This window comes from Drepanopeziza brunnea (genome assembly GCF_022702325.1).
Source record: "Drepanopeziza brunnea f. sp. 'multigermtubi' strain 214-2 chromosome Unknown ctg11, whole genome shotgun sequence".
Taxonomy (NCBI): Eukaryota; Fungi; Ascomycota; class Leotiomycetes; order Helotiales; family Drepanopezizaceae; genus Drepanopeziza; species Drepanopeziza brunnea.
In genome coordinates, this window is record NW_027094074.1 from 1,620,022 (window position 1) to 1,639,288 (window position 19,267).

Sequence of the window (19,267 nt, forward strand, 5' to 3'; positions counted from 1 at the left end):
ATAACCTCTAAATATCTATCTGGAATGCGCTCCGCTCGAGCCTTGGCCGCTGGCCGGTGAAACAAAAATATATACAGATGTAGACGAAATTGTCAAAATTCGCTTTCTTTGCTTTCAGATTATTGGCGACTTCCCTTGCGACTGTATGTATTTTTCCATCATGGCGCTGGCTGCGAGAGCGCCGCCCATCGTCTGCTGTTCCAACATGACCGCCAAGGTAGCCATGGAGACGGTGACGCCTGCTTGGCCTGCGGGCTGGGCACTTGAAGCTCTGTTCATGGCCCCAGTAGAAGATGTTTCGTTGCGTCCGGCACTTGCGGCTCCTCCAGCCTCTGATGCTGCCTGACCAGCTGAAAGTTGCATGGTCAGGATGAACTCTCCGTCGATCTGGTTGACAACCGTCATGACACGGCCATTGAGAGGATCCAGAGTAGTGGGTGAAGTGATGGGCGTGAATGTTGGTGACAGGAGTAATTGAGCAGCAGCAGGGCTCTGTGGGCTTGTGTTGGTCCCTCCGTTGGTTCCCCCGTTGTTGCTCCCTCCGTTGCTCCCTCCGTTGGTTCCTCCGTTGCTACCTCCGTTACTCCCTCCGTTGGTTCCCCCGTTGTTCCCTCCGTTGTTCCCTCCGTTGGTTCCCCCGTTGGTTCCCCCGTTGGTTCCCCCGTTGGTTCCCCCGTTGCTCCCTCCGTTGCTCCCTCCGTTGCTCCCTCCGTTGGTTCCCCCGTTGTTCCCCCCGTTGCTCCCCCCGTTGGTTCCCCCGTTGGTCGAAGAACCTGTACTCGGGCTCGATGTTGCAGATGGAGATGAGCCGGTATCATTCGTACCTGTGTTTGACGCGCCGTCCATAGGAGTGGTACCATCAGCCGATGCTGGGCTTCCGCCATCAGTTGGCACCATTTGATACGAGTCTGAAGTGCCATTCATAGATTCGGGGCTATTGGCCGCAGTCTCGGTCGAGTCTGCAACTACAATAGTAGGAGCTTCGGCGTCTTGACTTTCCTCCTTCCCAGACGAAGCTGCTCTCCGTACGCGGCGTCTGCGCTGAGGTGAGAGATTGCCAGTGGCCCCTCCGGGGTTTTGGAGCACAGTTCTTTGCGCGACACCAATAACAACCGCATCGTTGGGACCAACGCCCATTTGTTGAGCCATTGCCATGACACGCTGCATGTTCACTTCTCACTATTAGCCCTACTTCTGAAGAGGCGTGGCTAAAGACATAGGCCTTACATGGGAGTTGAATAACTGAAACCATCGAGTTGAGGCTAGGCGAGACTGCTGCCAGGTTTGTAGTAACCAAGTACCTGTAGTTGTCTTGGCAAGTCAGTATACGAAGGGACACTTGATGGAATCTTTAAAACTTACTGACTGGCATCATTCCTTGAACAGTGATCATAGATGAGCTGATACCATTGACAACGTCCGTGTTGAGAGTCATCGGCTGAGTAACCTTCATTGACATGCGCAATCCGTCTGCAAATTCGGCCTCCTGAATTCCAGATCCAGTGATGTTGACGGATTGCGATCCGAACTGTGTCAGCACTTGGCTCGTCTCCGTCGATTGTCGGCCAACTGCCATGTATTCGCCATCGATATTCGTCATCTTGACTATGCGAACGGTGTTGTCAGTGCTGTTATACTGGTCAGTCTTCAAACTGCTTTTCTAATGAATCAAGTCCTTAGCCTACGTATTCACACTCTTCATACCCTCCATCACCACCCACGTCTGCCGTCCTGGAGAAAGCATCGCTACAAAAGTGTTGTCCGGGGACACATTGTTCTGTTGGAGTATCGCCGGATCAATAGGAAGCTCAATTTGAGCAGCAACAAGATTTGCTGCACCGTTTGTCTGAATTGTCATCGAATTTGGTGAAAGCGCAACGAAAGACTGTCCTGTAGAACCCACAACATGGTTCGCTGGAAGGGGTGCCGGATTTTGATTTACAATCAATTGCTGTTGTGATTGAGAATATGTTTCGATTTTTGAATTGTCGGGAAATTGGTAGCTGTTCAATTGCATCTATTATAAGGTCAGTATTGAAACCAACTTTCAGAACTGCACATTCTTTGGCGAGCTGCACTTACATTACCATTCACGTTTAGTACTTGGTTCCATCCTGCGGATGATTGCCCGTTGACCAGATTTAAGCAAAAAATGAGTACGGAGAGAGAAGAGCGCGTTAAAGTCATTATGAATAGAAGACCACCAGGGCTGAGAGGGAACCACCAGGGTTGAGCAATTCGAATTTAAATTAGATAAAGAGACTACAGCGAACGGTGATGAAGAAGAGGCAATATGCCGATAATTATGTCTAGCGATGAACCGAGGTCAGATTAAAACGCCAGGACCAATTTATGACGCTTCATTTCAAAACTTAGGTACATACGCCGTAGGCCTCTTTGAAGCAGCTCGCGCTCGCGCTCGCGCTCTCGGTAGAATGTAGGATATAACTTTCGGGAATCTTAAGACGATCTGTCACGTCCATGAGAACTGTGGGAATGAGGGGATCGGAGTTAAAGACTCGATCGGGGATAAGGGTGGCCCGTGCTTGGCACGTGCACCTTTGCCATAGCAACCACATGGTGGCCCGTGCACCCATGCACCCAACTACATGTAACTGCACCTCGCAGCTAGAATAGCTTCTTCCCTCAGACTTAACAACACCACGAATGCAACCACTTGCTATTCGTACCGAGTCTCACGTGTGCACCCTATTGTGTAACCAACACTGATCAGTGGTTAAATTCACACTTAACCACAGATGAGCTAGGTACAAAAAAGAAGAGGTAGTTTTTGCCCCCTTAAAGGTATTAACTACGCTATAAGCAACCGTTAGTTCTTAACAAGTCTAGCGGAAACCCAATACAATTAGCAGTACTATCACCAGTTGTAGCGTCTATCACGCAACCACCCCATCACGCAACCACCGCCGCTAATATAGCGGATGACAGAAACAGAAACCCCCTCCCTTACGAATTCGAAGACCCCCCCCCCCCTTCTCAGAGAAATCTGTTCGGCCTCTAGCAGGTAGCTTCGAGGAACTCGAATAGACTCTCCGAGGCAAATTCAAAGTCGACCGAGAGGTATAGGAAGCTGATGATTTCGACCCCACTGATAAGACCAAATGGACCCAAGGTTGCGTTCACTCGTATATCATCCGAGCCCTCGATATATTCAAGGATGATTATCGCTACGCTACAAGTGACAATTTATAGGAGACATACTAGAGCTTCTTCGAAGGATGGACTGAACTATTGTTTAAGCTAGGTCACATCACAATCTTAGGATACTTATACAATCACCTTTTCGTCTATTACGTGTAGATAAAAGATCTAAGAAGTGGTGTAAGCTATGCTTCAGCCCTTGCTAAACTACTTCACAGATCGACATTTCCCGTATTTCTACCTTACGAAAAGGCAAGACGAGAAAAGCGACTCAGTTTAATGACATACAGACCTGCCGTCAAACCTCCACCTTTACCTTTACCTCTTACACCTCTCACACCGATGCAACTTACACGACCACCTTTCCTACCGATACACCCCCAACTGTATCGACCCCCACCCTTACCCCCGAATGATATACAATTCGATATACCATTCGATAGGCAACCCTATTAACAGCAGAGACAATAGGAGTTCACCCTTGACCCTCGACTACCCCTTGACCCTCGACTACAACCCTTACCACCGATTCACCCGATCTTGTCTCGACCCCCACCCAACCTAATGGTTCATAGACAACCTTACGTACCACCTTTCGAACACCGCGAACCTTAAGGACGAGGAGCAAATAAGGGAGGCGGAGGTGATGATAGTGGAAGCAACTATACGGAGGACTCTTACCGCAGAGATAACTACAAAGGAGGTGGAGGAGGCGGTAGAGGAGGAGGTAGAGGAGGAGGTGGAAGAGGAGGTGGAGGAGGAGGTGATAGAAGAGGAAGAGGTGGAGGTAGTAATGGAAAAGACCTTGACCAATCAGCTAGAGGAGGCTGGAGATCAAGCCTAGCGCAGTTGATTAGCGGACTTAGTAAGATGTATGGACATAAGAAGGAGCTCAAATACAGTAGAGGAATGTGAGATATACTCTTCGTAAAGCTGAAGAAGTTCTACAGCTTGTGCGAAACATGCGACATCCCTTTTACCTTATACGCTAAAGCTTTCCTTATCATGCTTACCGGAGCAGCAGACGCTTATTATATCGATCAAATAGCTGGCAGAAGCTACTCTTTCGAAGCTATGACATACCTTATAGCTTAACACTTCGAAACCGATGAGAACCGAAAGCACTATATGAGCTTGTAGAGAACTACTACATTCGCTAGTGTTATTGCAAACAAAAAGAACATCGGGAAGACTCGACTAGAGTGCTTAAAGATTACGATGAAGCTTTTAAAGAGCTGTTAGCAAGGCCTTACACTCGAATACTAGACCGATAACGTATTGCGCGATCAACTTATTAGCGCTTGCAATAGAGTCGAGGAATGCAGACTAGCAATGTTCAATCCAGCTAATACATACGAAAGAGTTGCTGCTCAATTACGATCAGCAATCGGTACTATTCAAAAAGAACGCCAAGTACTCGAATACACAGCCCCTCCTACTATGTACTATGCTTCTAACGACCACAATTGCGATACTAATTGCAATCACGAGACTTACTACACCGATCGAAACTATAGAGGATTAAGTAAGAGCTATAACCGTGGCTTAAGAGGCTACAATCGCGGTAGTAGAGGCAGAGGTAGGAACAGAGGTTTTGCACGTAAAAGAGAGAATAGAGGCTTCCGCGGAAGTAGAAAGCTTAAAGTATGCTTCATCTGCGGCAAACCCGACTGCTAGTCTACAAAACACTCCTTCGAAGAACGAAAACGCTTTTACAACGAGTACAAGAAAAGCGCTACGTACTACACTACTCAACTAATGACTTTAGCTTATTTTACAAGCTTCTTAGCGGACTACGAAAGAGTAAAGGGTATTGCAGACGAAGAAAATCATTAAGATCAAGCAACATACGCTACTGAAAACTATCAGTACGACGAATACGATCACGGTGATCGCAACTACTTCACTCAAACCTTTCTTACCGAAGCTAGAGAAGTGACAAGCGCCGAGACCATTGCAATTTTGCAAGAACGCTTAGCTTACTACGCTTTCACCACCTTAAACGCTATGAACCCTTTAATTAAAGAAGATGAGACCGTTCTATTAGAGACTTATATTTCACACTCCCGGTATTCAGCTTACCGATTCCAAGGCTTCTTTCTCGATTCGAGAGCTGCAAGTAAGTCTTTTGTAAGAGAAGCACAAGTGAAAGCTCTTTAGCACTACTTGCTTGAATTACAAGTGATTACTACTCAAGGAGGTACTATCAGCTTCGGCGAGACCCCGGCTATTATTAAAGGAACCGTAGAAGTACAAACACTAATTAGCAAGATTGTTTTTTATGTAATCAATACTGATACCCTTTTTTTAATCTGTCTGAAAGACATAGATTCTTTTAGCGTGTATTTTAACAATCTAAGAAACCTGTTTGTGCAAAGCTATAACAGCGTGCTAGTTGTTAGAAAATAAGGCTACCCATTCTTACTGCTTAGTCAGCAAGAAACCATTACATGCTACCTTACCGAAAGAGAATTGCGTCAAATTCATCGCCGCTAGGGACACCCCTTAGTACAGCGTTTTGCTACCACTCTTAAGGCTGCCGGTAAGGAGTTTGAAACCGACATCTTCGAGAAGATTACTAAATATTATGCGCAGTGTCAATTACATAAGCAAGCTTTTCGCAGATTCAAAATCTTTTTGAAAGATAAGTATGAATTCAACTATTCGATTATTGTTAATATTATATATATTGACGGGGACTCCGTATTATATATCGTAGATTCAATTATAAGCTACGGTTCTGGAAGATTCTTTAAGAATATGACTGCAAAACACGTGTGGGATACAGTACGTTACTATTAGATCGATACATACTTAGGCCTTCTAGATGTAATCGTAGTAAACGCTAAAACTAACTTGAGCTCTTAAGAGTTTAAACAACAAGCAAATTCGATGAATACTAAGATCAAGGTAGTCTTAATCGAAGCTTACAATAGCGTCGGAAAAGTAGAACGCTACTATGGCCCTCTCCGAAGAATATACAATATTCTGAAAGAGGAACTAGCAGGTGAAAGAGTTGACAAGCATATAATACTTTAAATAGCTTTCAAAGCTATCAACGATATAGCCGGCCCCGAAGGTATTGTCTTTACATTGCTCGTATACGGCGTATACTTACGCTTTTCTAAGACAGATTCTCTAGCACTATCTGTAATAAAGAGACGAAAAGCCTTTCGAGCTGCAACTAAAGAGATTCGTCGACTACAAGCTAAGAGAAAAGTCAAGGACGCCTTGGTAATGCGAAATAGACCAAATACCTTGGAAACCTTCAACCTCTTTTTGCAATCAGACGTCAGAGTTTATAAAGAAGTAAAAGGTAAACTAAGCAAAGGCGAATAAACCGGACCGCACAAGCTAATTGCACGTGAAAACGAGACTTGCAAAGTACTCGTAAACGACCGAATTAGCGAATTCCGTTCAATAGTTGTCAAACCGTATTATAAAACACTTTCAAATACGCTAAACCTCGAAGAATCCTTGCTATCGAACCGGTTAATTGAAGCTGAACTACTACCGGTCCAGCTTACAAGACAACTTACTACTTTAGCTATTAAGATTAGATCACGCCCGCGCAAACCGAAAGGCAGTTTGGCAGTTCGCTATAGCCCTTATCACCTTTTTACAAGTATAAAAGAGTTCAAAGATTTTGACGAGCAATTTCTCAATCACGAGAATAATGTCATTATAGTATTCTTTACTTATAAAGAAAAGGCTGATGTTGCGCTCTCTACGAAGCTTAGAAACGAAAGAGTTATCACTACGCCCGGCGAGCAATTCGTAGAATCACGCTTCTAAAAGCTAAAAGGCTTAATAGAAAAAGAGGTATTTGAAGTTGTAAAATACAACCTTGCGGTCTACGGAACAGGCCGTATATTCAACTCTCGAATAGTCGATAAGGTTAAAAGCAAGAATACCTTTAAACTATACGAAAAATCACGCCTTGTTATTCAAGCTTAAGGCGACGAAGGCAAGTATAATATTCTTACTCAATCCCCGACTATTTAGCGCAATAGCCAGCGTTTAATGATTTCCTTAGCCTTATTCCTAGAATCTTTTAATCAAGCAACAGTTTCTTTGCGAGATATTACTCAAGCTTACGTATCGAGCTAACGCTACTTCGAGCGTATGATCTTAGCGTATTTGCTTAAGAACTTCCAACACTTATACCCTCCGGACTATATCTTACTGATTCGTAGACCTTTATACGGGATTGCGGAGGCAGGTACCTATTAGTGAGACACTTATTACAGACACTATAAAGATAAGCTATTCATAGTCTCCTTTACATACGACCTTTGTTTATTGATCTCTACAACTAGTAAATTCGTTATCATTAGAATGCAAATAAACGACACACTGATGATAGCTAACAAAGAGTTCAATGACTTAGAAGAGCAAGAGCTTAAGAAGGCTGATTTTAACGCCAAGCTAAAAGAGACGCTTATAATAGAAAACGAAATGACATTCAATGAAAGAACACTAAAGAAGCTCGCTAATAGCTCGATTCTACTCAAGCAAAAGGACCAAAAGAAGAAGCTAAAGCTAGTTACCGAAAATAGAAACAACTACTTAAAACAGCGAGCACGTGCAGCTTATATTGCAAGCTTGTGTTAGCCCGAGGCTATTTTCGACTTATCTACCGCCGCGCAGATCTAGCAAAAAGACTTTACTTTGAACGACATCACCTTCTTGAACAAGAGAATTACATAGATAATAGAAAACCAGCAACGAGGCTTAATATACTTCAACATCGACTTACGTTCAGCGAAGCTGTTCGTATTTGTAAACGAGAGTTTTGCTAACAATAAAGACTGCAATTCACAAATTGGTTTTCTAATCATCTTAGCAACCGAAAAAAAGTTTAACAGCTCCTTCTTTATTCAAAGGAACCTTATCGCTGCTAGTTCCACAAAATGCAAGCGAGTAACACGCTCAGTACTTGCTTCGGAAATCTATAACATAGTCTCCGGTGTAGATATTGCTATTTGCGTAGCTACTACTTTTAAAATAATTACTAACAAGCTAGAAGTCCTCGAGGTCTCTATAGTCGTTTATACCGACTTATATTCTTTCTACGAATGCTTTGTCAAGCTCGGAACTACTAAGGAGAAGCGCTTAATGATCGACATTATAGCCCTTAAGCAATCATACGAGCGCCGAGAGCTTGCAAAAGTCAAATGGATTGAAAGAAAGGATAATTTGGCCGACTCTATAACGAAAATCAACCTAAATAAGTCGTTAGCGACCTTCATTGATACGAACAAGGCCAACGTACGTGTCGAAAGGTAAGTGGAGAGAGCATAAGAAGGTCAGGCCGAATTTGGAAAGAACGGTGATAGTATTTTTTACCGACAACGTTAAGAATGAAAGAGCTATTTTTACTTGTATTAAAATTGCAATTGCAATTGCAACTACTGCAATTGCAAAAGAGAAAATTGCGAGTGTAAGAATGAGGGGATCGGAGTTAAAGACTCGATCGAAGATAAAGATGGCCCGTGCTTGGCACGTGCACTTTTGCTATAGCAACCACATGGTGGCCCGTGCACCCATGCACCCAACTACATGTAACTGCACCTCGCAGCTAGAATAGCTTCTTCCCTTAGACTTAACAACACCACGAATGCAACCACTTGCCATTCGTACCGAGTCTCACGTGTGCACCCTATTGTGTAACCAACAAGAACCAAATATTGCCGCCTCTTTTAAACCCCTACTCCCTCCTTTCGGTTTCAAAGCCGAAGTCTCTGACGCGAAATGACGTGGGAATTGACCCCCAACTCACTCCACTAGATTATTTAGAGGTTGGAATGCGAAATTACCTTTTCAAAAGAGATCCATATCATAAAATGAGCCTCTCTCAGTACGACTCTATTGGTTAAGAATACGTGAACATGATTTGACGATATACAACTTTCGCAAATGTATACAGGTCGGAATATACCTTTGGAGTGGAAGGGTAGTAAACGGGAGGGTAGTAAACAGGGACCTCGCCTATTTTCCCCCAGACCCTCAGACTCCGCCAATGAGAGCTCCGATACTCGTGCGGCCAGTAAGTATGTTCCCATGTCGCAAATTATCCCAAATATGGAGTCTTAAAGTCAAATTTACGAAATTTAGGCATAGCCAACCATACAGAGCGTTGCAACCCCTTTCCCGAGTTTAAAAAGATCAACGCCTGGGAACATATTCAAAGATCCTGGCCGCACGGGTCGTCCTTGGACGAGACCAAGCTTCTCGGGTAGATTTTAACCTTACTCAGAGATACCAGTTTACGGACACTGCTTCACCACGGTTATATCGATTTGCACAGACTCAAATGTCATTGCTTTGGTCTGGACTCTCTACATGTCCGTGTTTTGGACTGCGATTGGAAACAGGGAGTATCTTCTCGCTCAAATATCACTTCTTGGCACGCAACATGATGGGTTTCTGATGTGATAGATTCGGGAAAGCTAGGCTTTAGATTCGTGACAGCTCTTGCAAGACACACGGTTTCATACTTAGATTTCAATCATCCCATTTACACGGAGAGATTGGCTGCGCCAGAAACGAGAATGCTTTAATCAGAACGGATGTTTCAATTGAATCCTATAGTAGAGGCAAACATCTTCGAGCTGAACTTATGACACGAAGCTTTGATCAACTGAAGCAGCGTGTTCCAGGGAGAGTCAAAGTTAAGCTCAGTCACCGAAGGGTTTGAGCTGGGTGTCATGAGGTAATGCAAAGTAACTATTAGCGCGATCATCTCTATACACATCTGCTAGCTGTCAAACAATCTATGGAGCGATAAACACGATGTCACCTTGATTGTGAAATACATTCGTGGGGACGAAACTGTGATGTATCTTGGCTGAGTTTGAGCAGTCATATGCGACGGGTGAAGAATTCTGTATTCAACGTGGCTGAGTTTGCATACTGGGACATTCTAACATCGTTGCCATATTGAGATAAAAGTAGAAGGAAGATCGGACGATGTCAAGCACAAAGGGGTCACATCATCTGATTCATATCCTTCTGTAGAAATCATCAAGTGCCTACTTAATCTCTCCAGTATCCTTATACTTTGTCTTTATTTTCTTTATCTAAATAAACAATTCCCATTTTAGTACCTCATGTTTGGTTTAATTTGTTTCTCCATCTTCTATTCTACAAAACACGAGCTGCTGGTCAATTTCACCCTAATTTTTACCTACTAGAGATATAAACATTATGAAGTTCATCTCCATCCTCACCCTTTCCCGTACGTATAGTTTCTCCCAATAACTCTCTGATCTGTCAACGACATGAAGTTAACAGTGTTTGGAAGTGCTCGGCACCGCAGTTGCGGCTCCTCTCCACGAACGAGCGGCCTCCATGCTACCCGATAGCAACGGGGTCACTCAACCCACAGGAGCAGCGGCCAAAGCCCCAGGACAAGCAGCAAAGGCAAATGCCCCAGGACAAGCGCCCCCGGGGGCCGCCGGTAAGGCTCCAGGTGCGGCAAAGGCAAATGCACCAGGACAAGCAGCAAAGGCCTCGGGAGCAGCGAAAAATGCCCCGGGACAAGCAGCAAAGGCTTCAGGAGCAGCGGTGAAAGCTCGACAAGCAGAAAATGCTTCGGGAGCAGCGAAAAATGCCCCAGGACAAGCGGCAAAGGCCCCGGGGGCCGCCGCTAAGGCTCCAGGTGCGGCAAAGGGAAATGCACCAGGACAAGCAGCAAAAGCTTCGGGAGCAGCGAAAAATGCCCCAGGACAAGCGGCAAAGGCCCCGGGGGCCGCCGCTAAGGCTCCAGGTGCGGCAAAGGGAAATGCACCAGGACAAGCAGCAAAGGCTTCAGGAGCAGCGGTGAAAGCTCGACAAGCAGATAATGCTTCGGGAGCAGCGGCCAAAGCCCCAGGACAAGCGGCAAAGGCCCCGGGGGCCGCCGCTAAGGCTCCAGGTGCGGCAAAGGGAAATGCACCAGGACAAGCAGCAAAAGCTTCGGGGGCAGCGAAAAATGCTCCAGGACAAGCGGCAAAAGCAAATGCCCCAGGACAAGCAGCAAAGGCTTCAGGAGCAGCGGTGAAAGCTCGACAAGCAGATAATGCTTCGGGAGCAGCGAAAAATGCCCCAGGACAAGCGGCAAAGGCAAATGCACCAGGACAAGCAGCAAAAGCTTCGGGAGCAGCGAAAAATTCTCCAGGACAAGCGGCAAAAGCAAATGCCCCAGGACAAGCGGCTAAGGCCTCAGGGGCAGCAGTGAAAGCTCGACAAGCAGAAAATGCCTCGGGAGCAGCGGTGAAAGCTCGCAAAGCGGCCAAAGCGGCCAAAGCCTCGGGAGCAGCTGCTAAAGCCTCGGGAGCGGCAAAAGCGAAGCCTGCAGCTTCTGGGAACCCGGCTCCCGCCGCGAACGATCCATCGAAGTCCCCGGGCAACCCCGCGGCTGCTCAAGCCGGCGCAGCTAGTGCGAGTAGCGATGCGCCGCAAGCAATGGCTATGGGATCTACGGGGGCGGCAGCCTCGTCTGGATCCAATATCCAGACTGGAGGCGGGCCTGCCGCTCCAGGTGTCCAATACGCGGCTGGTGCATTTGCGAACGATGCCAACACCGTCTCGGCCTCGCTTAATGCTTTGGGGACGGAACAGAACCCCGAGATGATTAGATCTCTTGCGACCGTAGCCTGTATGTTCAAACCTTCTTCACCCATCTTTCCCTTCCTAGAGCTTGAGATTCTCAGCATGGAAGAGCAGGATATCTTTCAGACCCCGTCCCTGGATCTCAGAAACAGTCAGTGCTAACCTTTTTATGTAGTCACCGCCGAGAATGACGAGGATCAACGCCGAAATGTCTTGAACACTGCAGCTGGAAGCGCGGCCCAAAACGCCAACTCCATGATCGTCATGAACACGCCTACGGTTCTTAATGGACTTCAAGCTATTATGAACGATCCTACTCCGTTAACTGCACAGGCAAACCTTCGGACCATCGAAGCTGCAAGGCACGTAACGTCTCGGAATTTCTTCTGTCCCGGTGCTAACTGTCGTCGAATAGAAACCCAAACATTCTCCCCAGTATTACAAAGCTCTCGAATGCTGCGATGATGATGTCTGGCTTGCAGCCGATGGCAGTTCAGTTCCCACCTACGACTGGAGCCAGCCAACCGGCTGGAAATTGACTTGGACGATAACTGTCTTCGGGTTCTGAAAGTTGTGTTAGCGAAGATATGAAGCTGAAAAGTCCAGGTGCGATTTTTAAGTAGGTGTTGCGGAAATTCATAATCTAGCGTTGATTATGTTTTTGCAATGCAGTTTCAAATCTCCATTCTTCAAGATTACATACCAAGACATGTCTATTTCAGACACCCAGTGTCTATGCAGGGGTTGTAAGAGAGGTCCCGTAGCCCGTAACCGATTTTACGACCATGAATACCGGTAGTCAGTCCTATACGTAGGGGTTCTGTGCTCATTGCTTGAAATTTGGGTATATGTTCAAGTAGTGGCAGGGTCGAGGAGTGACATTTGTTGTTGTCGGGGGACGAATTGCAGATTTAGCGAGTGGCTTGAAATCCGAAGCTGTGGATTATTCAGGCTAATATCTGACCCGGGTAATCTTCAACGACTCCACTGTTTATCTCAACATCCAAACACCAACCCAAGAGGAAAGATGAGGAGCTGCGGGCAAGGATAAAGAGAATGGATAAATGCTGCGTTCCTGACTCTACTTAAATCGTCAAGTCGTCCATGATTTATTTTCCAAGAAACTCTATTCCACATCCCGCTGACAACCTCAAAGCTTAACATCCGAGATGGACCAGCCATTGGTCACCCACATCTTCACAGCGGATCCTTCTGCCCACAGCTTCAATGGCAGGCTCTACGTCTACCCTTCCCACGATGTCGAGACCGATATCGAAGACAACGATAATGGCGACCAGTATGCTATGAACGACTACCACGTCTTATCGATGGATGATGTTGGGACCCAAGTCCAAGATCACGGTGTCGCCTTGGCTCTGGAAGATGTCCCGTGGGCCTGCAAGCAGCTCTGGGCTCCAGATGCGGCCACCAAGAACGGCAAATACTACCTGTATTTCCCCGCGCGGGACAAGGCGGGCGTCTTTCGCATCGGCGTTGCCGTGAGCGACGTTCCGGAAGGACCGTTCAAGCCGGAAGCGAGGCCGATCGAGGGCAGCTATAGCATCGATCCCGCGAGCTTCGTGGACGATGATGGAGAGGCGTACCTGTATTTCGGTGGGATCTGGGGTGGACAGCGTAAGTATCCTTCCCCTTTCACCTCTCGAATCTAGGACATTTTTCTCAGGAGTCAGTTCTAATGTTGCTCAAGTTCAATGCTGGATCAAGGGCGAGTTCGATAAGGATGCATACACCAACATGGAAGCAACGAGCGGGCCGGCCTACTATCCCCGCGTGGCGCGTCTGAGCAAAGACATGCTTCAATTCGACGGCGGGGTCAAGGAGCTCGTCATCCTCGGGGCGGACGGCGAGCCTCTCCCCTCTTACGACCACGAGCGACGCTTCTTCGAGGCTGCGTGGATGCACAAGTATAACGGCAGATACTACTTCTCCTACTCGACTGGCGATACTCACTACATCTGTTATGCCACCGGCGAGAGCCCGTTCGGCCCTTTCACCTACGCGGGCAGGATTCTGGAGCCGGTGGTAGGCTGGACTACGCACCATTCTATCGTGGAGCACAAGGGGAAATGGTACCTGTTCCATCACGATTCATCCCTGTCGAAGGGGGAGAACCACTTGAGATCTGTGAAGGTCAAGGAGATTTTCTACAACAAAGATGGGGGGATGCAGCTCACACCGGCGTAGAATATGTACTTATTCACGATTGATCAACATTTGAGTGCATCCTCCTCAGTTTTGGCGAGTAGAATGAAAGGGAGCGCGTTTCTAATTTATCTGCGTAAGAAGAGAAGGGATAGCTATCTGAGATCAGACTGAGATCAGATAACATGCTTGCAGGTTTGCCGCCTTAAGCAGACGCTGGCCGACACAACATCTTTGTTCGCGCATGATAGCACTACCTATCATATTCCCATCATGGGCATCATTTCTAGCTTTGCAGTGCGGCCTATATGATTAAGCTGGCCGATTATAGACCCGAACTAACGATCATGATCATCCTCCATCCAATCCGTCCTGATACTTCTGGGTGTGGGGGGGGGGGAGCCGCGTTGTATGGAGATGATAATATTATCAAGTTCTCCTTGGTAGGAGAAATCTATGTACTTCCTTAGCGAAATTTAAGAAGTTTCTTCAAAGCAAGCTTGTTCTTTCCAGCTTTAGTCTTTCAATTTAATATACATCCTTTAAAATATTACTTAATATACAGCTCGCGAGAGCCTTATATATATAAGTTTTTATTTTTTCGAAAAAAAGGAAGGGGTTCGTAAATTGCAGCGAAAGCAGTTCCGAAATCGCGAAAGTCGAATTGCAATTATGGCAGTTCAAAAAGAAGTCTAGCTTTCTTTGGAACTATAATTAATAAAAAGGTCTGATTGAGGCACTTCAACTTGAGAAAAGGAAGTAAAAGCTAGTGTAACCTAAAGGAGCTTCGAGTTGCAGCGGAAGCAAAATCGAAGTATATCAAGGAACGGGAGTCGATATAATGCTTCGCAGCGAAGATGGTCAATCTTTCTTTATATTACGGCTGGAAGAGGTAGTGTTGTAATACTATTAATTGGTATGCTATGTAATTTTAAAGAGTAGTAATAATAGTAGTATTGTTTTTGCGCCTGCTGCGGGTCCTAAAAAGGAGTCCGACTTACCACCTCTTTAAGGGTATAATGGCGTGCCGGCATTAGGTCTTACTTACAAGCATTCCGCAAAAACAAGTGGTATCTTAATTAATTAAATAGCTATTTGAATATAAAGTTTATTTATACCGATAAGGTACAAACTCGTAAGAAAAAGACCAAATTAATATAAAGTCTCGGGTCTTTGATCCCGCGGTATTGCAGCTTTAATATAACTTAATGCTTTTTATTAACGGCAAATCTAGTTAGGAAAGCATCAATTGCTGCGGTCGCTTTTTATTGCGATTAGTTATTAGCAGCTCGATATACCGTCTTTCCGATTATGTAATCGAGTATTCGATTAAGATATTTTTTTCTTTTTTCTTTTTTGATTTAACCTTTTGTATTCGTAATCGATTATAATTATAAGCGTTTTCAAGCTAGCTTTTGCTAAAGGTTTTTTTATCGTATAGCAATCTCGAGAGTTCTAAAAGCTAAGCCGCTATCGTATATATTTCGTTTCCTTAGCGTCTTTACATAATCGATTGTAAATACCGCTTATCGTATCGGCTTCGAAAAAAAAAAGGTCGAATTTAATCGTTAGATAAAGTTATCGAGCTAATCGATAAGGTCGAGTTAGAGTTATATACGAAAGAGTATATTGTAATACTTACTTTGTATTTTTAATCGTCGTTCGTTCCGTCGGCAGATACGAAAAATACGGCTAGCATTAAAGTATATCGCTTCGATTACCTTTCGAAAAAGATGCGTTTTCTGATCGGCTTTGCGAATATTATTAAGAATATCGCAAGTTCGTAATCAGCGCCACGTACAAGCTCAGAAATCCGTCTTCGCTGGCCTGTAATATAAAAGAAAGACGAGGACAGAAAGAATTCCAATACAGGAGGGCCGAAAGGTCTTGTACTCTGGGGCGGCCGCTAGTCTCAGCTGACTAATCACTTAACCAATCCCCCAACCACGCCAAGGCCTGAGGCTTGCCAGCACCCGACCGTAACGCCCGGAAGCGCGTGCCACGCTTAGCGAGGCAGGCTCATCGATGCCTGAGATACCCTAGTCGGCCACATCACTCACTACCTCGGATCGATATGGATGTACCGACACTAGTTGATACGAAATCACGGACGTTCGCTACCGGCGATCCAACAGCAAGTAGTAAAGTATTAATAGCAAAAGTTTGATTTTTAATATTTAAGTAAGTATTATAAAAGTGATATGCGGATGATTCTTTTATAGATTCTCAATAATCAAAATAATAAAGTAGGTATTTTACTTGATTCAAGCTAGCTAGAGTTGTTGTCGGTTCATCACTCACTGAACTACATTGAACTGCTAGTTAGGAGAGTGCGATGATAGTGAAGGATTATTTGCCCCCCGGGTATTTACCCCTAATATATTTACCTCAGTTAGCTCTCGGTAGATCCCTACATCACATCTGTTTCGGAGCACTCACTTCCGCATCACACGGTCCCCGCACTCATGAGATAGGATTGATCTATTCCCTTATGTAGAGGGGATTCCCCTTAGCTGAAGAACAATCAAGAATTATGGACCAAATTCAGTACTGAGCGAACTACCAATTTTACCTTTTGCGATACACAAATGAAGCTTCATTAATTTGACGTTTGTTAATACCGGCAAACCAACAGTTATAATCGAAGTGTTTTTTTTTCGCAAGAGTTTAAGAGCTTATAGTCTTTTTCTTTGAAACGATCTTATAAGTTAGTTTTAAGATTGATTTGGTAGGTTTTCGATATTAGCTTTATCTTAGTAATGAGATGGTTTCACAAGCTAGAACTTCAGAAATTAAGTAAAGAACGTTGCTTTAAAGAGATTTTTTGATAGCAACTTGATTGCGAGTTGAAAGAAATCCTTGGGACAGCTCTCGGCGTCGATCATCAGCTGAAAGGTTGGTTTTAAAGGTGAGAAGATCGATGTATTAGCTAAAAGGTAAAAGCTGTCGAAAAAGGGGGTGACTCTTTAATTACACGGTCTGTGCTTTAAGCTCCGTGCGTGACCCAAGCCCCACGATATCAAAGCAATCTGCCGAAGTTCGGTTCGCGGCAAGATCATCATTTCTCCTACTTCATTAACCTTAAAATAAAATAGGTTTCCATTTCAAAACGTGCGGCTAAACAAGTTTCGATTCCTCAATAGTATTCCTAATACCTTTTTTGATGGCGCGGCTATAGCTGGTTTTATCACTATCTTTTTTAGTATCCTGAATACCTGGCATACCTGGCCTGGACTAAACCACTCTTAAGGCGGGTGAGTAAGTGTTTTGGAATCAGTATTCAAAAAGAAAGAAATAAAAAGTAGGGAAAAGGAAAGAAAGAAGATTAAGAAAAAACATCGTAAAGAGAAGAAGTCTATCACGAAGAAAGAATTTCAGGGCGTAGGGGATATGAATAGATCCTTTAAAGGGGGTTTTACAACTTCAATCAGTAAGTACGAGTTGTATAGGATGGTTGTAGAGCAGAGCATGAAATAGATAAGATTAAGAAGAGAGCGAGATTGGGATTCTTGGGAAAGTTAATCAGCGGAAAATAAGGAGATAGGGGTCCAGCTGTCCGCACGTGGTCTTTGCTGGATCTTATCTCTTCAGTCCCATGTAAGCAAGGGGGTTCATATCAACTCTTCAGTCCTACTATATTTTCCCCTGTAAAAGTTTCGGCCCTCGTTACGAAGTACCAGTTGTAGTACGATAATTTGGCATGTGTAAGGTATACCTCGAAGCGAGGCGAAGTTCGCGTAAATTTTAATGTAATGTAGCGCGCAGACTTGGGGAGTAGTGAGGTACTTGGATATAGTAGTTGTAATAGTATATCCGAAGGCGCCTCCGTACATTAGAAATGGATCATCAATTTCACTCGCTCGAAAGCACGCCCAATTCTCTATCCGTAACAGTTCGACATTCCTCGACTAATAGTATTTTTTTACTTTGAAATGCATGCAGTACTTTTCTATTCCAACGCCAACATCGACGCTTTTTTTTTACCGCCGCTATGCCTCCCATCCGGGTTATCTCTTTCGTAAAGGCTACGGAGTTTGTAAGCTCCGAAGCTCTTACTTAGCAAAGCGATGCGAACCATTAAGTTAGGTTTTAATCTGATAAATAAATGGCCGTCGCTATTAATCATTATTGTGCGGAACAGGCATGGTTCCACCCAAGCTACATATGATATATCATATGACCTCGCCTAGTAGCGCCCTTGGCATACTAAAGCTCTTAAGTACATGTATATAGATCTTAACGAGCTTTTTAAATAAAATATACCAAGCTTTATTTAATCTATAGAATCTCTTCTTGATCTTAATATTAGTAAGCATTATAGTTAAGAGCTACATTCGTACTCACGAGCTATTTAGTTAGTCTTTAACAACTTCCGAATTAATCGAGAGCGGATTTTGCAAGTTACTTTAACGCTACTTTATTATAACTTTTATTTTGCAATCTATCTTTTTTTCAATTATATTCATTCTTTACAATTAACACTTATTACTTTTAAGAACTCTAACTAATTTTCAAAAGCTTTAATTATAAAATCAACTACTATAATAATAGACGACAAAGTAAAAGAGGTCTTCTTGATTAATAAAACGAACCTTATAAGTCGTAGCGATTTCTTAAGATAGATTACGAACTACAAATACTTTATTAAGCGCTTTAGCATAGAACAATACGCATCTCTTCGTATTAGCGTAAAAGAACTTACTCTTTTTATCGAGCAGATTAAATTAAAAACGAAGTCTATTATAAAGATAGTAACGGAGTTTAATAACGAATAGTTCTAAGAATAAGACCGCTAACGAAAAGCTTAAGAAGAATTGCACTTAAGAGCTTTTGCAAACGATCTTAATAAACCTTTAAAGCTAAAAGACGCTAAGTTCGAAGACGTCCGAAAAGCGTATAACGATAATATAAAAGAATACAACTTCGCTATAAACAATTAAAAAGTCTTAAGTAATAAAAGCAATTAAATTATAAATTAAATTAAAGAGACGGTTAAGAGCTTTATTCTCGAAAAAGCGATCTTAGCGGCTTTAAAAGAAGACAACACTTCTATTTAATTCTTAATAAAAAAGCTTTAAAAAATATACCGTTTATCCGACTCGAGCTTTAAGCTATCGATAATACGAAATTATAATAAATCCTTGCAAGCAGCTAAGCAAGAAAACGTCTTTCTAGCGGTATAAATCAAGGAACACCGAGCTATTTACAAGTTAACGAAAATGAATAACTTTTACGAGACGACGAGTATATTCGCGATAAAAGCATTTTTAAAAGCTATTAGCGAAAAATAGTTATTAATGTTGGATTGCTTCCAAGCGATTGGGAATATATATTCGTAAGGTCGTAA

The 19,267-nt window shown here is 44.0% G+C and overlaps 3 protein-coding genes across 3 annotated transcripts; 2 read left to right on the plus strand and 1 right to left on the minus strand.

The window, feature by feature from the left end:
- Positions 1-114: 114 nt before the first annotated feature.
- On the minus strand, positions 115-2,187 carry L3040_006587 (uncharacterized protein; the record flags this gene model as incomplete). Its single annotated transcript, XM_066154167.1, has 5 exons — positions 115-1,172; positions 1,228-1,311; positions 1,363-1,628; positions 1,686-2,017; positions 2,083-2,187. 5 exons carry the CDS (start codon positions 2,185-2,187, stop codon positions 115-117), a joined length of 1,845 nt encoding a protein of 614 aa, XP_066011147.1.
- An 8,184-nt stretch (positions 2,188-10,371) lies between these two features.
- On the plus strand, positions 10,372-12,296 carry L3040_006588 (uncharacterized protein; the record flags this gene model as incomplete). The annotated part of the gene is made up of 4 exons (XM_066154168.1): positions 10,372-10,402; positions 10,469-11,803; positions 11,933-12,119; positions 12,173-12,296. 4 exons carry the CDS (start codon positions 10,372-10,374, stop codon positions 12,294-12,296), a joined length of 1,677 nt encoding a protein of 558 aa, XP_066011148.1.
- A 630-nt stretch (positions 12,297-12,926) lies between these two features.
- L3040_006589 (uncharacterized protein) lies at positions 12,927-13,962 on the plus strand (the record flags this gene model as incomplete). Its single annotated transcript, XM_007290164.1, has 2 exons — positions 12,927-13,392; positions 13,466-13,962. 2 exons carry the CDS (start codon positions 12,927-12,929, stop codon positions 13,960-13,962), a joined length of 963 nt encoding a protein of 320 aa, XP_007290226.1.
- Between the last annotated feature and the right edge of the window lie 5,305 nt (positions 13,963-19,267).